Genomic DNA, 22,211 nt, shown 5'->3' with positions numbered 1-22,211 from the left:
GGCATTCCATTTATTTCTTCCATGCAACAGACAAGCACACACACACAGACACACACACAAACACAGGTACTCCAACAGGGTCTTCATTCTGCAGTCAACCCCCAATCTCAGCCGGCCTGCATTGTGGGCATTTGTGTTGGCCAGCTTATACTGGGAGGGCTTGGGATGCAAACTGAGTACCCTCCCATGTGGGCTAGTTGTGTTATCGCTGCACCATCATCTAACCCCTCTGCAAAATAAAAAATATGTATGTATAATTTTTCATATATATGTTCCATGTATATATATGAGTTGCTAGCAATACTAACCAAGATGCAGAATATTTCCTAAAATTGATTTTTCTTTCTTGGAAAAGTAAGATTAGCAAATATTAATACCTATCAGTAGGAATAGAATAAAAGGGACATATTATTGGAGAATTGTTTCAAATATAAATAGGTTTTGATGATTAAAAGGTAGACATTAGTTAGTTTAGTTTTTTAAAAATTTTGTCAGTAAGCACTTACACTTGCGAGAGAGAGAGAGAAGGAAAGTGAAAAGCACCTCCCATGGGAAGTGGTCACACTGCTATTCATTCTTTCTACTTCATTTCTCCTCCTTTTGGGATTTTGGGCACATGCGCACATGTGCCTGATGTGTTTCTCAAGCTACCAGGTCTGGGACTTGAACCACGTGGTCAGCCATGTGGGATCTACTCCCCTAGTCACAATGCCACAGACTGGCCCAGACATTAGTTTTTAACCTTTGTTGCCTATTACAATCACATGGAAAGCTTTTAAAGAATACTAATGCCTGGCCCCACACTAGAATTCCTAGAGACCAGAATTTCTGGCATGACATTTGGGCACTGACACTTTTAAAATGTACCTTCTCATTCTGAATGTGTGGCCAGTGTTGAAAACCCCTAATTCAAGTTGGGGAGGAAAACTCAAGTGCCAGTACCAGGCTGCCAATTTAGGAAACCAGTAAATAAAGGTGGTGTTTTCTTTTATTTTTGAAAGAAATTTTTGTTGTAGGGCGCATGTGTTTACCAGAGAGATGGAGACAGAGGGACAGAAACTGAGAAATCACCTCCCGGAGGGGATGGCCATGCTGCAGTCCCTTCTCCTCTATTCTCCTCTCAGGATTTTGGGCAGCCATGTACATACTCATGGTGTGAGTTTCAAGCATCTGGATCTGGGATCGAACTGCAGTCAGCCACTGGGAGCCCAGGAATGTAACCATTATGACATCTGCTGGTTCCAAGGTGGTGTGTTTTGAACAGTATCTGGTATTCATAGAAGCTATTCAAACTTTTTTTGAGAGAGATTTTTTGCCATAGGGTGCGTGTACTCACAGTAGAGACAGAGAGGTAGAAAGCAAGAAATCATTTCCCTCCACCCCCGAGCATGGCCACAATACAGTCCCTTCTCTTCCATTCTTCTCTTGAGATTTTGGGCACACCTGCACATGCACCCAGTGTGAGTCTTAAGCTGCCAGGTCTGGGACTCCAGCCATGGTCGGCTATGTGGGAGTCCAGCAACATAACCATTACGCCATCTGCTGGTCCGTCAAACATTTCTTGACTGAAATGAAAATTGATGGCTTCAAACTCAAACCAAAATGCATTCCTCATTTAATTATTTTTAAATTTTTAAAAAAACCTGCACATGCACCCAGTGTGAGTCTTAAGCTGCCAGGTCTGGGACTCCAGCCATGGTCGGCTATGTGGGAGTCCAGCAACATAACCATTACGCCATCTGCTGGTCCGTCAAACATTTCTTGACTGAAATGAAAATTGATGGCTTCAAACTCAAACCAAAATGCATTCCTCATTTAATTATTTTTAAATTTTTAAAAAATTATTTATTTATTTATTTATTTTTATTTTATTTTATTTTTATTTTTGGAGAGATTTTCGCACACGTGCCCGGCGTGAGTTTTAAGCCACCAGGTCTGGGACGCGAACCGCAGTTGACTACGTGGGAGTCCAGCAACATAGCCATTACGCTAACTGCTGGTTCCCAAATTCTTTTTAAAATTTTAAAGAAGTTTTTGCCATAGAGCATGTGTGCTTGCCAGAGAAAGATATAGTGACAATGAGATAGAAAGTGAGATGTCACCCCCCACTGGGGATAGTCATGCTGCAATCCCTTCTCCATTCTCCTTCTGGGATCTTGGGCACACACACACATGTGCCTAGTATGATTTTCAAGCCACCAGGGCTGGGACTCGATCCACAGTCTGCCATGTGTGAGTCCAGCGATGTAACCACTATGCCACCTGCTGGCTCCTCTTATTGTGTTTTTTTTTTTAAAGAGAGATTTTTGGTGTAGGGTGCGTGCGCTCACTGGAGAGACAGACAGAGAGAAACGGAAAGTGAGAAATCACCCCCCCCCCAAAGGAGATGGCTACACTGCAGTCATTTCTCCTCCATTCTCTTCTTGGGATCTTGGGCATGCACGCACACATGCCCAGAGTGAGTTTTAAGGCACTGGGTTTGGGACTCAAACCACAGTTGACCATGTGGGAGTCCTGTGATGTAACCATTACACCATCTGTTGGTTCACCTCATTTAATTCTTGATGATTCTATATTTGGATGCATTTACCCCAGTTCAAAATATTGTACTGAACCTAAACAAAATACCTTCTTTCACAAGGTGAAGTTTTATTACAGTGGATAATTCTCAATATGAGTCAAGGAAAAGAATGATACAACTCATCTGAGTTGGGTCATGATATTGTGAAGCAAGATAACTTCATTAAGTAATAGTAAATTAACAAATTACTATTTTTGTTGAGTGACATAACCAGATGTTTTGGATGCTATTATTTGGTAAATAGACATTTGTTCGATGTTCATTGACTTATGTGAAATATATTTAATTGTCTCGAAAGTTATAGTATTTACTATAGTTTTTGTTTTTAAGATTTTTTTTGCGATAGGGCATGTGCACTCACCAGAAAGACAGAGAGAGACAGAAAGAAAGCGAAAAAGCACCCCCCCCAGTGGGGATGGTCACACTGCAATCCCTTCTCCTCCATTCTCCTCTCGGGATCTTAGGCACACACACACACACACATGAGCCCAGCGTGAATTTACACCATCAGGTCCAGGACTCACACTGTGGTCGACTACATGGGAATCCAGCGACGTAGCCATTACGCTCTCTGCTGGTCCCATTATACAGTTTTTTAATATTAATGAAGAAATGAAAGTCAGCGTGGTGTCTTTCATCTCTATGGCTGCTGCTTCTGCCTATGTACATTGTCTAGTTTTACATGTAGATTGTTGCTACTCTGTTTTAGGCTGGACTCAGATTTGCATGGTAGGAAAACAGCATTAACTGTCTTTTTAAAAAATGATTTAATTTAATTTATTCATTCATTTATTTTAATTTGACCAGAGAGAGACAGAGAGACACAGAGAGAGGGAAAGTGAGAAAGCAAGCCATCGGGTCTGGGACTCAAACCATGGTTGGCCATGCGGGAGTGTCCAGTGCCTTAACCACCACGCCCCGCCACCTGCTGGTCCCCAGCATTAACTATCTTGGACAGTAGATGGAATTCCTTGGTGCTAGTAGTTGGGAAGAGAGCTGAAATAGTGTATAGACTTGCAGGAAGACCTATAGGAACCTGGGCCCTGGGGACTATAAAACAGGCACAGAATAGGAATATCACCCCATCAGAAGTTACTCTCATCTCTCCTTGACTTTATTCTTCTTTGTTGTGGTCAGACTTTTGCCAAAAGGGAAAAAAAAAAAAAAGCTGGCTGCCTACAACTCTAGTCTCACATTCTTCTGGTATCATGACCCCGAAGGCAAGACCATTTCTCTTTCTGCACTAACTTGGGAAATTCATTTCTGCACTAACTTGGGAATTCTCTGGGGACTAATCATTGTCCCCAGAGAAAGGAGGGTTTTATCTTTTGCCCACCTCCATGGTCAGAGGAGAATAGGGACATACCAATGTGGGGGCAAAGGAAAGCTAACTCTGGGACTAAATTGTTAATTGTCATGTCGTCTTCAAGGCCCGTTGCTCTAGCCCTCTGATGATTTCCCACTTTAGTCTTGCTACTTAACTATGCTTAGATTCAGTTTTCGAAACTATAGCTTACATCATGATCACCCAGTTACCCAGCCTTTAGTGACTCCTCATTGCTCATATGTTATATCTAAACTTCTGGTGGTGTGGCTTCTCCTTAAGTACTGGCATCTCTGTATCATGGCTGGCAGGATGAACCAGTTTAGGTATTTTTTATTGGGAGTGATATGGAGTCTACCTCTGTCTAGTCATTTATTACAGTAAATCAGAGGGAAACATAGCTTAACTAGAGGATTTGGCTCTGCACTTATCTCACTGAGCTTTTGGGGAAATCAGTTGACCTCTCTCTGCTTCCATTTTGAATTTAGGGTAAGGAGAACTAATAATGTTTATTTTGCCTTAGTGCCTTTGAAAATAGATTATGAGCCTCAACTGAAGTAACAGGTGTGAAAATTGCCTGTAGAGACAGAGAAACAGAGACAGAAAGCAAGAAATCAACCCCCCCCCCAGGGGATGGTCACACAATCCCTTCTCCTCTGTTCTCCTCTTAGGATTTTGGGTACGCACGCACACACACTCAGCATGAGTTTTAAGCCACTGGTTCTGGAACTCGAATCACGGTCAACTACATGTGGAGTCCAGTGATGTAACCATTACATTATCTGCTAATCCTAAAAAACCCAGTTTTAATGGCAATTAATTTTTTTGAAAACTTATGGAAAAGTATAAAATAGTGTATAATTTCAGAGTAGTATTACTGTAAATAAGTTATTTGGCTGAAAATGGGCTGCAGAAGAAGTGGAAGAAGATGGGACTCACCAGCTTTTTACCTTCACCTACTCAGCTATTTCAGGACCAACATGAGGCTAAAGAAAAGACAAGACCCCAAAGATCACGGCAGACTTCACTAGTTTCCTCCCGAAGAGAGCCTCCCCCTTATAAGTACCAGAAAGGCTGGATACCTTGGTCATTAGAGGATTTTGGAGATGGAGGAGCCTTTCCAGAGATCCATGTGGCCCAGTATCCATTGGATATGGGACAAAAGAAAAAAATGTCAAATGTGCTATCCATTCAGGTGTATCCTGAAAGAAAAATTATGCAATTGCTGAACAAGGACAGACAAAAGACAAGGTCATTTATAGCAAATACACTGACCTGGTTCCAAAGGAGGTTATGAATACAGGTGATCCAGACCTGCAAAGAAGCTATTAAAGAAATAACGGAAAAGACAAGGTAGCCTTAGAGAAATCTGTATTACTGACAGTTGCTGCTGCCATGCCAGTTCAAGCAGCTAATAAACTGGCTCCTGCTCAGTATATCCAGTATATATTATCTCAGCAAGGACTGGCTTTCAACTCTGGAGCTAAACAGAGGGTTATTCGAATGGTAGAAATGCAGGAAGATCTGGGACCAGTAGGTGGCATGGTGGTTAAGACACTGGACACTCCCACATAGCTGACCGTGGTTCAAGTCCTGGACCTGGTGACTTGCTTTCTCACTTTCCCTCTCTCTTTCTCCCTCTGTCTCTCTCTGGTCAAATAAAAAAAAACAAAACAACCAAAAAAGAATAAATAAAATTAAAAAAAGAGAAAGAAATGCAGAAAGATCCAATGGAGCCACCAAGGTTCAAGATTAATAAAATTCCCTAGGACCACCTTCTCCTGCATCTGTCATGCAGAAAGATGACTATAAAAGAACAAGAGTGGAAGATTCCTCCTTGCATTTCAAACTGGAAAAATGCAAAGAGTTATACAGTTCCATTAGACAGACATCTAGCCACTGATGGAAGAGAACTACAGACAGTACATATAAATGAAAATTTTGCCAAACTGGCCAAAGCCCTCTACATTGCTGATTGGAATGCTCGTGGAAGATATGGAAATGTGTGTCCAAGTAGAGAGAAAGATGATTCTAAAAGAAAAGGAGAAACATGGAGAGAAACTTAGGGAAATGGCCCAAAAAGCCAGAGAGGAGAATTGGAATCAAAACCCCATGTGGAAAAGGAGGATGGGGAAGCATGTTAGACGAAATCTGGCATGGTAGGTGAAAAGCATGATAGGGATATTTCCAGAGCAGCTCCTGATAAGAGGTCTAAACTGCAGAGAAATGAAAATCAGGCTACCAGTGGTCATTGCTCTTGGTGTGTCAAATCCGTGGACTTTCAGTGAAGTTCAATATGACCTGCGGGTCTTCAACCAGTCCAAGGGTATACAGTGGATTTGCAGGTAGAGAAGGTGAAATATACAGCGTTTATGATCAAGTCTGGAAAGGTGGTAAAGATATGGCCCAGAGTATTTATAGGCCCAGTAAAAACCTGGAGAAAGACATGTATGGTGATGACCTAGAAGCCAGAATAAAGACCAACAGATTTGTTCCCAACAGTGAGTTTTCTGGGTAAGACCATAGACAGGACGAGAGGGACCAGTTCAGCTTGAGGGAAGAGCCTTTTGGTTTGGACAAGTTTTTGGAAGAAATCAAACAACATGGTGGCTCTAAAAGACCTTCAGATAGCAGCATCCAAGGAACATGAGCATGAAGGCAAGGAGAGAGGAGTAGATAACATATGTCTTTACAGTGAATGGACTAACACCCCAGTGATGCAGGTAATATGGGGGAACACTTTGTAAGCGGTCAGTATAAAAACCAAATCTGGGTGCCAGATACCAGCACTACTTTTTATTACTGAAGTACAGGGGATAGAAAATTCTACTTTGAGCTATTTAGTGTTTTTTTTCAGATTTTTTTGCTATAGGGTGTGTGTGCTCGCCAGAAAGACAGAGAGACAAGAGACAGGGAGAGGAACCAGCAGTTAGCGTAATGGCTATGTTGCTGGACTCCCATGTAGTTGACTGCGGTTCGCGTCCCGGACCTGGTGGCTTAAAACTCACGCCAGGAGTGTGTGCGTGCGTGCCCAAGATCCTGAGAGGAGAATGAAGGAGAAGGGATTGGGGCGTGGCCATCCCCCCTGGGGGGTAATTTCTCGCTTTCTGTCTCTCTGTCTCTCTCTGTCTGCTGTCTGTCTCATGAGCATACATGCCCTATAGCAAAAAACAAAACAAAAAAATCCTCTCCAAAAAAAAGGGTAAAAAAAAAAAAAAAGAACAAAATAAATCAGACATCTTATCTTTCAGGGGTAAAATATCTGGTGAATGTCCTTTGGATTCTTTTGTATATGTAATGGGTGGCTTAAAACAGTGACATTTGTCAACATTAACTAGATTGCTAAATTATACTCTATATAAAATACCCAAATATACTGTTTTTATAAAATAAAATTTGCTATATATGCTCTAAAAAAAAGCTATTCAGTGACTAAGAATCACTCAAAATAATCACCTATAGTTAATAAGCTGTCTTTTCTAGTCATCTGTCTAGTTCAAATTTATTTCTTTCTCATTTTTATAGTCTATTGCATCTGCAGACATGGATTTTAACCAACTGGAAGCATTCTTGACTGCTCAAACCAAAAAGCAAGGTGGGATCACATCTGACCAAGCTGCTGTCATTTCTAAATTCTGGAAGAGTCACAAGACAAAAATCCGAGAGAGCCTCATGAACCAGAGCCGCTGGGACAATGGGCTTCGGGGCCTAAGCTGGAGAGTTGATGGCAAGTCTCAATCAAGGCACTCAGCTCAAATACATACCCCAGTTGCCATCATAGAGCTGGAATTAGGGAAAAGTGGGCAGGTGAGTTCAACTTCAATTAATTTCTCTTTGTAAACTATTTTTTTTTCTATTCTGTATTAGCCTATACATTTAGATTGATTTTTATGTAAGTCTTTGAGTAGGTAGTAATGCTAAGAAAAACCCTGTTTCCTAGACTCCCTTTATAGAGATAGAATCATCTGAAAATTTACATTCTCCCAACCGTGGGCAGAGACTAGAAACCGGCTTCAGGGTCCTGGCATCTGTCTCCGAAGAACAGAATGGGTCAATAGGTGATTCAGAGAGTTGGCAACTACTACATGTTGGTTAGATTTCGGATTCCTTGGCATTTGGTCAGAATCTCCCAGGTAAAGTAGAGATACTAGGTAAAAAGTAAGAACTGAGATTAAACAATACAGAAGAAAACTATCTCACCCAGTCGTCTTTAAAGTCAGTCCGGTGTGGGGCCAGCAGGTGGTGTGGTGGATAGGGGTGCTGGATTCCCACATGGCCAACCATGGATCAAGTCCTGGACCTGGTGGCTTGCTTTCTCACTTTCCCTTTCCCTTTCTCTCTCTCTGTCTCTCCCCTCTCTCTCTCTCTCTCATCAAATAAAGAAAAAAATAACAATAACAAATGGAAATAAATAAATAAATAATTCTTTAAAAAAAAAGTCAGGTATAAGAGGTAATAAATCCTAATTAAGTAATCTATTTTCCTAAAGACTCTTTAATTGTGCTGTCTCTGTCCTTCAGCTCACAAATAATTCTCATTTTGATCTTGATTATTTACAAACAGTTAATAATGTTTTCCTTGCAGTTCCCACAGTTATTGTACCAGATAATTTAGCATCTACATAGTTTTTCTTTAAGTCATTCAGTGTGTGCCCCACGTGAGTGTTAGATTAGACTTTTAATTCCCTGGCTTATGTCTTTTGGCAAGAAGAGACTTGTGATTAGGAAGAAAAAGCCCAGATCACTGAATTAGCTAATCAGATTTATTTTTATATAATTAAAAAAGTGCTCTTATTACATCATATAATTGAAATTTCTTTTCTTCTTAATGATAAGAGTATTTTTTACTTGACAGATTTCTTCATGTAAGCGCCTTCTTTAGTTTCTTTGGTTTTATTTCAGTGTTTGCAGTTTCATACTGACCATAAGTTTAATTTATAAGGTAATTCATTTAAAAACAGGTGTTAGGAGTTTGATTCCCCCCCCCAAAAAAAAAACCATTAGCATCAGCATTTAGGAGTTGTTAGCATCTCACAGTATTCTGTGCCAAGAAACGTGATGGTCGTACAATGTGGTAATCTAAAGCATTGAGAGGAGTACCACTTAGAAATAAAAAGGAAATTATTTTTGGAGCTGGCACAGCAGCAATGATTCAGCTGTTGTGCACAGGGAGCTAGATCCCACGTGGCTGACCAAAGTTCAAATCCTGTCTCTGGTAACTTGAAAAACATGCTGGGTGTATATTTGTGTGTGTGTGTGCGCACGCATGCATGTGTACACACACACACACACGGTTTCACGTGTCTAAAATTCTGATGAGATGAAGAAATGGAGGAAAAAGGATTGTGGTGAGACTATGCCTCCTAGGGGCTGCTTTTGTTTGAGCTTGTTATGTTTTTCTCTGGTGAGCACATATACCTTCTAGCAGTAAAAAAATTAAGGAAAAAAGAATGAACACTGATACACGCACAAAATGGTTGCATCTTGAATCATTTGCTGAGTTAAATAAGCCAGACAAATAGAGCATATAATGTATGATTTTAGTCAATATAAAATTATAGAAAATGAAAAGTAATTTCTAGTGACAGAAAATTAACCAATCATGTCTGGATATAAGGGTGGAGAGGGATGTGTGAAAACTTTTAAGGTTGATAAAACTGTTATGTTAATAGTGGCAGTGGTTTCATGGGTATTAAATGTATGTCAAAGCTTGTTAAATTATATACTTTAAGTAAATTCTTATACATCGTGTACTTCAAAGTAGTAAAAAGATGGCCACAATGAGAATGATTGAAATTGTGCTTTAAACCACAACTGTGAAGTCCTTTGTAATACAAAAAAAATTTTTTTTAATTTACCACAGGGCACATGAAAGAGAGAAGGAAAGTGAGAAAAACATCCTCCATGGAGGATGGTCTTACTGTAATCCCTCTCCTCTATTTTTCCTTTCAGGATTTTGGGCATGCATGCATGCACATGTGCCTGGTGTGTTTTTCAAGTCACCAGGTCTGGGACTTGAATTGCACAGTAGGCCATGTGGGACCCTGCTGCCTTAACCACCACTATGCTACTGGCTGGACCCAAATATATAAAGTCAAGAAAAATTGTAAAAGAAAAAAATATACATCCTAAATCCTACAGGAAATGTTTTTGTATGACCTGGATCTTTGGTTAGTACTTCTGCCAGCTTTTTTTAGGTGATTATTTATTACTCTTCTAGGGACCAGCAAATGGCGTAATGGTTATGTTACATGACTCCCACATGGCCAGCCACAGTTTAAGTCCCAGACCCAGAGGCTTGAAACTCATGCCAGGTGCATGAGCATGTGCGTGTGTGCCCAAAATCTCAAGAGGAGAATGGAGGAGACGAAACCACCTGGGGGGTGGGTTTTTGTTTTCCATGTCTCTGTCTCTCTGTCTCTCCAGCAAATGCACATACCTTGTAGCAAAAACCTCTAAAAAACAAAACAAAACAAAGAACCCCAATATAAAAAAGTACTTCTCTAAATCAAGTTTCTAATTTTTAGAACATCTATAGGCATGTAAGTCCAAGTTATATTCACATTGCTGACGTTCAGTGAACTTCGAGAGAATTTGTCGTAGGATATCAAGAGCTTATTTCCAAGGATGACTAGGTGTGGCTGAACTCTGGTGTATGTGTCTATGCATATACCCAAAAGCAACTAAATTATTGTCTTTAATTTATGTGACTTTTGAAAGAACTTGCCAAAGGACATGTGCACTCGCTGGCAGTGGGAGAGAGAGAGAAAGAGAGAGAGAAGGTAAGAAAACACCCTCCATGGGAGATGGTCAGGCTGTAATCCCTTCTCCTCCAGTTCGTCTTCCTTTTGGGATTTTGGGCATGCACGTTGCATGTGCCTGGAGTATTTTTTGGCTGCTGAGTATAGGTCTTGAACTGTGGAGTTGGCCACGTGGACTCTAGCACCTTAATTCTGGCTGATATATATAGGTTTAAAATCTCTAGTTTAAAAATCAGAAATCTTGGACCAACAGTTGGCGTAATGGCTATGTCCCTGGACTCCCATGTAGTCAACTGTGGTTCAAGTCCTGGACACAGTGGCTTAAACTCATGCTGGACGCATATGCATGCATGCCCAAGATCCCAAGAGGAGAATGGAGTAGAAGGGATTGAGTTGTGGCCATCTCCTCTAGGGAGTGATTTCTCACTTTCTGTCTTTTTGGCGAGCACACCCGCCTTATAGCAAAACCCTCTAAAAAAAAAAAATCAGAAATCCATATGCTCTGGAATCTGAAACTTTGAATGGCAGCATGATGCTACAACTGGAAAATTTCAAACCTGATGTCTTATAACAAAATATAAAAATACTGTGTAAAAGTCCTTTTAGGCTATGCGTATAGGTGTATATGAGGCATAAGTGAATTTTGTGCTTAGGTGTAGGTCTCATCCCCAAGATACTTCATTATATGTATTAAAATAGTCCAAAATTTAAAAAATAATCAAAATATGAAGCACTTCTGAATGAAAAGTTATTTAACACTTGACAGTTAAGAAAATGCTGTTTGGGAGCCAGCAGATGGCATAGTGGTTATGTCGTTGGACTCCCACGTGGCTGACCACAGTTCGAGACCCAGACCCAGTGGCTTGACACTTAGGTCAGGTGCATGTTTGTGCATGACCAAGATCCCAGGAAGAAAATGGAGGAGAAGGGATTGAGGTGTGGCCATCCACCTGGGGGTGATTTCTCACTTTCCCTCTCATTGTCTCTGTGTCTCTCTCTCCACAGCCATGAGGCAAAAACCTCTATAAAAAAGGAATTCTGGAGGCCAGCAGGTGGCGTGGTGGTCAAGGCTGCTGGACTCCCATATGGCTGACCATGGTTCGAGTCCTGGACCTGCAGCTTACTTTCTCACTTTCCTCTCTCTCTCTCTCTCTGTCTCTCTCTGGGCCACTTAAAACAAAAAAATTAAATTAAAATAATGACAATCAATAAAAATTTTTTAAAAAGAGGAATTCAAAGGAATTCTGTTTATACTGAAGTAATTTTACTTTTAAACTCCCAGTTTATAAAGAAGTTCACTTAAGATTACTGGACTTAAAATTTCTAATAGGCTTAAAAATTGTTGTTTCTTATGATGTATATATATGTTATACTTCAATAAAAAGATTTAAAGAAGAAGAGAGAGAGAAGAATATCTTTGCAAACTCATTGACCCTGTGAGAACTGAGCTTTGGCACTGCCTAAAACCTTGGCCGCTGACTAGTAGCCTGCCAAAACAAAGCCTCTAGTGTCGGACTTCTTTTTAGATTGTTGCCTTTCAGGCTGGCTGTTTCTATTCTTGTGGACAGATGGCATGCTTGAGAAGAAGCCAGTAAACTAAGCCTTAAGAGGACTTGGAAGCAAAATTTGGATGTAAGTTCCTTGTCCTAAACTCGGTAATAGTGTATCCTGCCCAGCAATATTGAAACTGCTTGTGTTTGTCTAGTATTTGTACACTGGTTGGTTGGCTAAGGACTGAGTCCATGTGTGCCAATATTCTTTCTACTGCCAAGATAAACATAGAAGGCCTCTGGCCCAAGCCCATTCTTAGCCCTTTAAAAAAATTGTGGTAAATACACATAGTATAAAATTGACATTTTAAACTTTTTCCTCTCAATTGGGTATATATTAAGCATTTTTAAATAAAGTTTGCCTATTGGGTTATTGGAAAAGTCATGACATATTTTTTCCTATATAAAAATGTGTCATGACTTTTCTGACAACGCAATATTTCATTCATGAGAGGGCAGGGGGAGGGTTCCCTCAACAGAATCTTGCTCGTGCCATGGTCCCCCACCCCTCCTTCTAATCAGCCAGGATCACGTGCACTCCCACTGGTGTGCCTAATGTGTTCAGTTCAACCCCATATCTGAACCTTGGGTCTTTCCTTCTGGCCCCAGTATCATACAGCAGTACCTGCACTACCAAAAGATTTTTTTAAACCACTTTTTTAAAACAGAATTTTTTTTTAACTTTATTTATTCATTTATTTTAATTTTGACTAGAGAGGACAGAGCGAGAGAGTGAGAGAGAGGGAAAGTGAGAAAGCAAGCCACTAGGTCTAGAACTCAAACCACAGTCGGCCTGTGGGAGTCCAGGGCTCTCAACCCCCAGGCCACCTGGCAGCCCCTTAAGCCACTTTTAAGTGTACTGTCCAATGGTATTAAGTACCCTCATGAGATTGTATAACCATCATCACTACCTGTTTCCAGAACTTTTTCACTCTCCCAAATGGAAATTCAGCATCCATTAAACAGTAACTTCCCATTCTTACCTCTCTCCAGTCCCTGGTCACCTCTGTTCTTTCATCTCTATGCATTTGCCTATTTCAGTTACTTCATTTAAATAAAACCATAACAATATTTGCCATTTATACCTAGCCTATTAGAATAGTATATTCAAGGTTTATTCATGTTGTAGCATGTATCAGAATTTAATTCCTTTTTAAGGCTGAATAGTATTTTATTATATATTTTTACCACATTTTATTTATCCATTCTTCTATCAATGGACACTTGCGGTTTTTCCACCTTTTGGCCATTGACTATAATGCTGCTATGAACATGAATATACACATACCAATTTAAGGCTCTTCTTTTAGTTCTTTTGTATATAAATGTAGGAGCGGACTTGCTGGATCATATGGTAATTTTATGTTTAGTTGGTTTTTTTTTTTTTTTTACTTAAGTTTTTTTATTTCCTCCATGAGTCAGAGAGACAGAGAGGCACAAGAGCCCCAACAGGGTCCTGATGCTGTGATCTACCCTCAAGCCCATGGATTACAGGCTCGGCCTGTCTGGTGTACTCAAGGAGATCTCTTAATGTGAATCTGGAACTCTCACTCATGGGTCAGCCTTGCAGAGCATTGTTGTACCACCACTCCTCCTTCCCCAGCCCCTTCGTTTAATTTGGTGAACTGCCAAACTGTTTTTCATAGCAGTTATACCATATTCTTTCCAGCAATACTTGAAGGTTTCCATTTTTGCATATCCTTGCTAATACTTGTTATTTTCTTCTTCTAGTTTTATAATTTTTTACAAGTTTTTTGTTGTTCATTTGATTTGTTTTTGTTTTTGTTTTAAATTGTCATCCTAATGAGTGAAGCAGCATCTTATTGTAGTCCTCAGTTGAATTTTTTAAATTTAAATTTTATTTTTATTTTTTGATTTGCCATAGGGTGCAGGCATTTTTCAGGGACAGAGAGAGATAGACAGAGATGGGAAGTGAGAAATCACCCCTCAGGGAGGATGGCCACACCACAGTTGCTTCTTCTCCATTCTCTTTTAGGATTTTAGGCACACACAGACACACACACACAACTCATTTTTTCCAAGCCACTGGATCCAAACCAAACCTTGTAGTTGGCCATGTGGAGTCCAGCCACCTTAGCCCCTATGCCACTGGTTAGCTCAGTTGGGTTGATTGACTAACTGTCTTTCATTCTCCATCCTTCCTTCCTTCTTTCTTTTTTCTCTCTTTCTTTCTTCCTTCCTTCTTTCTCTCTCTCTTAAGGTTTTTGCTAGCACTTGCTAGAGAAAGACAGAGAGAAGGAAGGTGAAAAATCATCCCTTCCTCCAGGGGGGTAGCCACACCGCAATCTTTTCTCCTCCTAGGACTTGGTGCTAACATGCACATGTACCTGGTGTAATTTTTAAGCCACCAGATCTAGAACAAGAACCACTGTTGGCCATGAGAGTCAAGCACCAAAACCACCATACCACCTGCTGGCCCCTAGATTGAATTTCCTAATGACTAGCAATGAAGATTTTTTTCATGTGCTTAGTGGCTATATATATATATATATTTTTTTTTTTTTCTGTAATTTGTTAGTGTGTTCACTTGCTGGAGGAGAGAGACAAAGAAAGGAAGAGTGCAAAAACTCTTCCCATGGAGGATGGTCATGTCACAATCCCTTCTCCATTTCTCATTTTGGGACTTGGGGCTGCACATGCATGCCACTGATATGTTTTCAAGATGCCAGATTTGGGACTTGACCTGTGCAGTCAGTTGAGTATAATCCAGCTGCCTTCACCAGACCACTGACTGGCCCTGTGTATCTTAGAAGAATGATCTTTTCAAGTCTTTTTGTCCATTTTTAAATTGAGTAAAGTAATAAAAAAATTGTGGGAGTTCTGGATTTATTCTGGATAGCAATCATATATAAGATATATGACTAGCAAATATCTTCCCCTATTCTGTGAGTTCTTTTCATTTTCTGTACTGTAATGCAGAAAAGTTTTAAAGGTTGATGTGTAGTTTATCTATTTTTCCTTTTGTTGCTTGCCCTATTGGTATCATATTGGAGAAATCATTGCCAAATTTAGTAGTATGAAACTTTTCCTCCGTGTTTTCTTCTAAGAATTTTATAGTTTGAGCTCTTAGATTTAGGTCTTTGGTTTACTTCGAGTTAATTTCTCTATATGGTATAAAGCCATTCTTAACATTTGTGTATGCTTTTTTTTTTTTTAATGATTTATGGTACTGAGAAAATAGAAAGTAGGTGCAGATTTGTTTCTGAGCTTTCTAGGTAGCTGTGTGTGTAACTAATCAAAAAGAGCTCAGTAGTATCACCTAAGATGAAGGTGGCATTAATAACAAGTGCTAGTCACTAGGAGCCAGCTCAGATTAACAGCCAAACAAACTAAATTTTATATCACCAGGGTTATTAATGTATGTAGATTAGTAGTCAATTAGCGTAGAAATATAGTCAGCCCTCTGTGTCCATGAGTTCTATATCTATAGATTCAGTCAACCACAGATCAGAAATATTTAGGGGGAAAATTATAAATAACAATACAAAAGTAAATAAGTAATACAAATTAGGGGCAGCAGGTGGCATGGTGATTGGGTCACTGGATTCCCACATGACAGACTGCAGTTTGACTTCTGGACCTGGCAACTTGCTTTCTCGCTTTCCCCTTTCTCTCTCTGTCTGGTCAAATTAAAAAAAAATAATAATAAATGGAATTAAATACATAAATAATTCTTTTCCATTTTTTAAAAAGAGTTATTTTATTTAACTTTATTTATTTATTTATTTTTGTTTGACCAGAGAGGGACAGAGTGAGTGAGTGAGTGAGAGAGAGAAAGTGAGAAAGCAAGCCACCAGGTCCAGGACTTGAGCCATGTGGGAACTTGGCCATGTGAGAATCCAGCACACTTACCCACCATGCCACCTGCCGACCCTAATAATTCTTTAAAAAAAAAAATACAAATTAAACAATACTGTATAGGAACTATTTGCATAACATTTACATAGTGTTAGGTATTGTACGTAATCTAGAGATGGCTTGATGTGTACAGAGGGCTATATACAGGTTATATGCAAATACTGCTCCTTTTTAAATAAGAAACTTGAACATTCATGCATTTTTATGTGTGTAGGGGGTTCCTGGATACTGAAGGATGACTGTATGTCTGAATTCTAAGTCATCTGATACTCCTGTGGACATAGTAGAAAAGCCTGAAATGAATTATGATGATAAAGCTAGTGAATGCATAATTGAGTTCTGACATCTAAACAATGGTGATCATAAAATAATTTTGATCTATCGTCTTATGATTTCTGCCACCTCCCTACACACACAAACAACAATTTCTTAGTCTAAAGAAAACAGACTAAGAATATTACTTAAGGCTTCAGTAATCTGTCATCTGTTTATATTATACTGTCTAACAAAGCCGGACTTTGGTTATGGTATTTTCCATACATACCATATTCTTTCCTGTTATCCTCATTTTCTTAAAAAGCAATTTTAAAAAATATACTTTATTTTAGGGACCAGCAGTTAGCATAATGGCTATGTTGCTGGACTCCCATGTAGCTGACCGTGGTTCGAGTCCTGGACCCGGTGGCTTAAACTCATGCCGGGCACATGTGCATGTGTGCCCAAGATCCCGAGAGGAGAATGGAGAAGGGATTGTGGCGTGGCCATCCCCCCTGGGGGGTGATTTCTCACTTTCTATCTCTCTGTCTCTCTCTGTCTGGTGAGTGCACGCGCCCTATAGCAAAAACCTCTCAAAAATATATATATACTTTATGTTAAAAAATGGGGTGTGGGAAGGAACCAATGACACGGTTAAGGCAGCTGGATCCCATGTGGCTCACTGCATGGTTCAAGTTATAGACCAGTGGCTTGAGGCTGTGCCCAAAATCCCTAGAGGAGAGAAGAGGAGAAGGAATTGTGATTTGACCATCTCTCTCCTAAAGGGCGATTTCTCACTTTCTCTCTCTTTCTCTCTCTCTCTCTCTGTCTCTAGTGAGCACATGTGCCTTATAGCAAATTAAAAACATTTTTAAAATTCATAGTAGAGCACGTGCACATGTGTTACAGAGAGGGAGAGAAAAGGAGTGAAGAAGGGACATCCCACATAGAGTCTTGTCATTGCCAAGATCCCCTTTCTCCAGTCCTCTAGCCCTTCAGGTTCTAGACGCTTGTATGCATGCCTGGTGTGTTTTAGTTACACAAGACTGGGGATTTGAACCAAGGTTACCATGTGGGATCCAGCTTCCCTTGAACTGGGCATTGCCACAGTGCCACCCTCATCCATCCTCTCTTACTTGGTAAAATTCTCTCCTTCAAAGTCCTTATTACTGAATACCTCTACCACGCATTCCTCCCCAGTTATCTCAAGTGGATCTGATGATCTGAATTTCTAGGATATTTTAAACTTTTCTTTAGCATTTAATTTAGGCTTGAAAAGAAAAAAAGGAAAAAAAAAAAACTCCATTAGTGTCTAACTTAACAAAGCAACAAAAGAAGTTAGTTGGTTATATATTTAGGAAGCTCAAACATGGTTCCTAGCTTCAGATACCTCTTGGCTGTGTCTTTAAACAAGCTGATTTCTGTGGAGGTAAGATAATGGCTACAGGCCAGACCCATTGTCGGCGTTTTTTTTTTTTTTTTTTTTTTTGAGAGATTTTTGCTATAGAGTGTGTGCGCTCACTAGAGAGACAGAGAGAGACAGAGAGACAGAAAGAAAGTGAGAAATCACCCCCACCAGGGGGGATGGCCACACTGCAATCCCTTCTCCTTCATTCTCCTCTTGGGGTCTTGGGTACGCACGCACATGTGCCCTGCATGAGTTTAAGCCAGTGAGTCCGGGACTCAAGCCACAGTCGACTACATGGATGCCCAGCGACATAGCCATTACGCCAACTGCTGGTCCCATCTTTTCATGTGCTTTTGTCTTTCCCAAATATGTATGTTAATTAAAGACTGATTTTTATTTTCCATGTTCATGTCACATGGTTACCCATGGAGAAGTCACTGTTGACAGGAATTAGGGTCATTTAAGTTTGTAGGTTCTTGCTCAATTCTTTGACCAGGGGTTAAGTGAGGTATAGATTGACAGCTTACATCGCAGAGAATAGGTGAGGAGCAGTTCCCCAAAATAACTAGGCAGGCTGATTAAATAAAACCAATATGTCTGCCATAGTGTCTTAGATTTTGTCTTCCAGAAGCTTCCAATTTCTCATTTATATTTGTATTCCTTAAAGCTTGAAAATACTAAAGTAGATGTTTGATAAGTTTTTACTTAATGAATTAATAAGGGAGAAAATATATGTATTAGTTATCTATTGCCACATAATTACCTTAGAATTTTAAGTCTTAAAACATTTATTATTGGAAGACCAGCAGATGGTGTAATGGTTACGTTGCTGGACTTCCACATAGTGGACCACGGTTCGAGTCTCGGATCCGGTAGCTTAAACTCACACCGGTGTGTGTGCGTGCATGCCTCAAATCCCGAGAGGGTAGTGGAGGAGAAGGGCATGTAGTGTGGCCACTTCCCAAGAGGGGTGATTTCTTGCTTTCTGTTTCTCTGTCTCTCTCTGTCTCTCCATCAAGCGCATGTGTTCTATAACAAAAATCTCTCTAAAAAAAAAAAACCCAAGGGGACCAGCAGTTAGTGTAATGGCTATGTTGCTGGACTCCCATGTAGTTGATTGTGGTTCAAGTCCCGGACCTGGTGGCTTAAACTCACACTGTGTGCGTGTGTATGAATGCCCAAGATCCCGAGAGGAGAAGAGATTACGGCGTGGACATTCCCCACTGTGGAGTAATTTCTTGCTTTTTGTCTCTCTGTCTCTCTCTGCCTTTCTGGCAAGCACACATGCCCTATAGCAAAAACCTCTCAAAAAAACAAAACAAAAAAAACAAAACCCCAAAACATGGGGCTAGCAGGTTTTATGCTGAAGTGTGCTGGACTCCCACTTCGCCAATCACAGTTCAAGTCCTAGACCTGGTGGCTTGCTTTCTCACCTTCTTTCTCTCTCTTTCTCTCTCACTGTGTCTCTCTCTGGTCAAATTAAAATAGATAAAATAAATAAATAAATCTAAATAAAATAATTAAAAATAAAATTTATTATTGGGGCCAGCAAGTGCTCTAGTGGTTAAGGCGCTGGTCTCCCACATGGCTGACTGCAATTTGAGTCCCGAACCCAGTGGCTTGAAACTCACTCTAGGAGTGTGTGCATGCTTGCCCAAAAATCCCAAAAGGAGAGGCATGGCCATACCCCTGGCAGATGATTTCTCACTTTCTGTCTCTCTGTCCATCTCTGTGTCTCTGATGAGTACAAGCACCCTATAGCAAAAATCTCTTTTTTAAAATAGATCTATTATCTTGCATAGAAATTGGGATAGAAATTTGGGAACAGCTTAGCAATTCACCCCAGCAACAGACCTGGCTGAACAGTGAGCAGCAGGGAGACTGAGCTGCAGAGAGACCATGGCTCATTCCTCGCCACAGTCCTTTGAATTTTTAGACTTCATCTATTCTTGAAACACACGTTGCTGGCAGCACTACCCGATCTGTTGTCTTCAACTGAAACTCAGCAGTTCAGCTCAGGTGAACCTGTTTTCTAAAAATTAGGAGGCCTTGAATTATCTAGGTCCAGTGAAAACAGTGCAGGTTGCTAGATGATCATTAGGGAGACAGAGTAGCAGAGAGATTGCCAGTCACTTTCTCTCATATGCCTTTGAACACTCAGAATTAACTTGAAGAATTTAGGAAGAAAGGTATAATCTACCAGATGACCAGAAACCATTGCAGTGGCATAAGAAATATAACAAACCAAGAAGATATCTCTTCCCTAAGGGAAAAGATCAATTCCTCATGATCCACAGACAATACAGTGGAACTTGTGGAAATGTCGGATAAACAATTCAGAATATTTATAGTGACAAAACTAAATGAGATGCAAGAGAAAAAAGACAATGAGCTCCAGGAGATGAGAAAGTCCTTCCATGACTTGAAAGAATAGACACCATAAAAAGGAATCAAACAGAATTGTTAGAGATGAAGACTGTAACACAGGAAATCAAAATCTCCTTTGAAAGTATTAAAAGCAGATGAGATCATGCAGAAGATTGAATCTGGGATGTAAAAGACAAAACCTCTGACCTAGAAAAAAATTACCAGAAAGACTGAGAAAATAAGAAAAATGAGGACAATATATGAGAAATACTAGATACCACTAAGCACCCAAACATCTGGATAATTGGTATCCCAGAAGGTGAAGAAAATAATAAGGGTATTAGTAATTTATTCCATGAAATCCTAGAAGAAAACTTTCCAAATCTAGAGAGGTATTCATATATTAAGACATAGGAATACAAAGGACCCCAAATAGAATCAACCCAAGAAGACATAAGGAGGCAGGAAAAAAAAAAAAAAGAATCAACCCAAGATCTTCTCCAAGGTACATCATAGCCAAACTGACCCAAACCACAAAGATAAGATACTAAAACTGGCAAGAGAGAAATGTCAAGTTACTTAGGTTATCCCATCAGGCTAACATCAGACCTCTCATCGGAAACAATGCAGGCAAGGAAAGAATGGGAAAATATATTCAAACTGGTAAATGAAAAGCAATTTCAACTAAGATTACTATACCCAGCAAGATTATTCTTCATATGGGAAGAAAAGATAAAAACATTCTCAGATAAACAAAACCTGAAAGAATTTACTAGCTCCACACCAGGTTTTCAAGAAGATCTGAAGGGAGTGCTATGCTAGGAAAACTAACTACAGACAGAAATAAGAGAAAAAAAAACACAAACAAACAAACAAACAAAAACAAGAAAAAGGCCAATTTAAATGATAAGGACAAGTCCGGAAATATTGATAATAACATTGAATGTTAATGGATTAAATTCTCCAATCAAGAGACACAGACTGGCTGAATGGATTAAAAAACAAAAACTCCTTTATTTGTTGCCCACAAGAAACACTCCTCATGGATAAAGACATGCATGGACTGAAAGTGAAGGTCTGGAAAAAGGTAAAACATGCAAACAGAAATCAAAAAAGGGCCAGAGTCACAATACTGTTTTGAGACAAAATAGGTTTTAAGACAAAAATTGTCAGAAGAAACAAAGAAGGTCATTATATAGTAGTAAAATGACTAATTAATCAAGAAGGCATAACGCTTATAAACATCTATGCACCTAACTTTGGAACACCCAAATATATGAAGGAGAGATTGCTAGATCTAAAAGAAGAGATAGGCTGCAACACACTGATTGTTGGGGATCTCAATTATCTCCTTTAGACAGATTATCTAGGCAAAAATAATCAAAGAGATACAGGACCTAAATGATACCATAAATCAAATGGTCTTGACAGACATCTATAGAACTTTCCATTTCAAAACAAAATGTACATTTTTCTCACCCCTGTATGAAACCGTTTCAAAGACTGACTACACGATAGGGCACAAATCAAGCCTTTACAGATTCAAAGCCATAGAACCTATATCCAGCATCTTCTCTGACCATGATAGCATTAAACTTAATATTAATTTCAGGGAAAATTCTCAAAAATACACAAACAAATGGAAACTAAACAACCTACTCCTGAGTGACTTCACAACTACTGAAGACGTTAAGACTGAAATCAAAAGATTTATGGAAACAAATGATAACGAGTACATGAGTTTCCACAATATATGGGACAGTGCAAAAGCAGTCATAAGAGGGAAATTCATAGCAATTAGTGCATATAAGAAAAATTAAAAAAAAGGAAAGGTGGCAAATAGATAGTCTAACATCATGCCTCAGGGAATTGGAAAAACAACAACAAAAAAATCCAAAAAAATGCCAGGAGAAAAGAAATAATGAAGATTCAGGGACCAGCAGTTGGCATAATGGCTATGTTGCTGGACTCCCATGTGGTCGACCATGGTTAAAGTCCTGGACCCAGTGGCTTAAACTCAACGCTGGGCATGTGTGCGTGCGTGCCCAAGATCCTGAGAGGAGAATGGAGGAGAAGGGATTGCAGCG

At 39.7% G+C, this 22,211-nt stretch overlaps 1 protein-coding gene and 1 pseudogene across 3 annotated transcripts in view; both read left to right on the top strand.

Moving 5' to 3' along the window:
- Nucleotides 1-22,211, top strand: part of COMMD1 (copper metabolism domain containing 1) — a 250,610-nt gene that overhangs the window by 30,778 nt on the left and 197,621 nt on the right. For all 3 annotated transcript variants that reach the window (XM_027773338.1, XM_014589217.2, XM_014589216.2), the window contains exon 2: nucleotides 7,431-7,712. In XM_027773338.1, the coding sequence (XP_027629139.1) occupies nucleotides 7,431-7,712 (282 nt within the window). The remainder of the gene's footprint in view (nucleotides 1-7,430; nucleotides 7,713-22,211) is intronic.
- Nucleotides 4,716-6,727, top strand: LOC102470717 (SNW domain-containing protein 1-like; annotated as a pseudogene).

This window comes from Tupaia chinensis, unplaced genomic scaffold, assembly GCF_000334495.1.
Source record: "Tupaia chinensis unplaced genomic scaffold, TupChi_1.0 Scaffold000341_1, whole genome shotgun sequence".
Classification (NCBI taxonomy): domain Eukaryota; kingdom Metazoa; phylum Chordata; class Mammalia; order Scandentia; family Tupaiidae; genus Tupaia; species Tupaia belangeri.
Note: the sequence above shows the minus strand (reverse complement) of the source record. Positions and strands in the feature narration are given on the sequence as shown.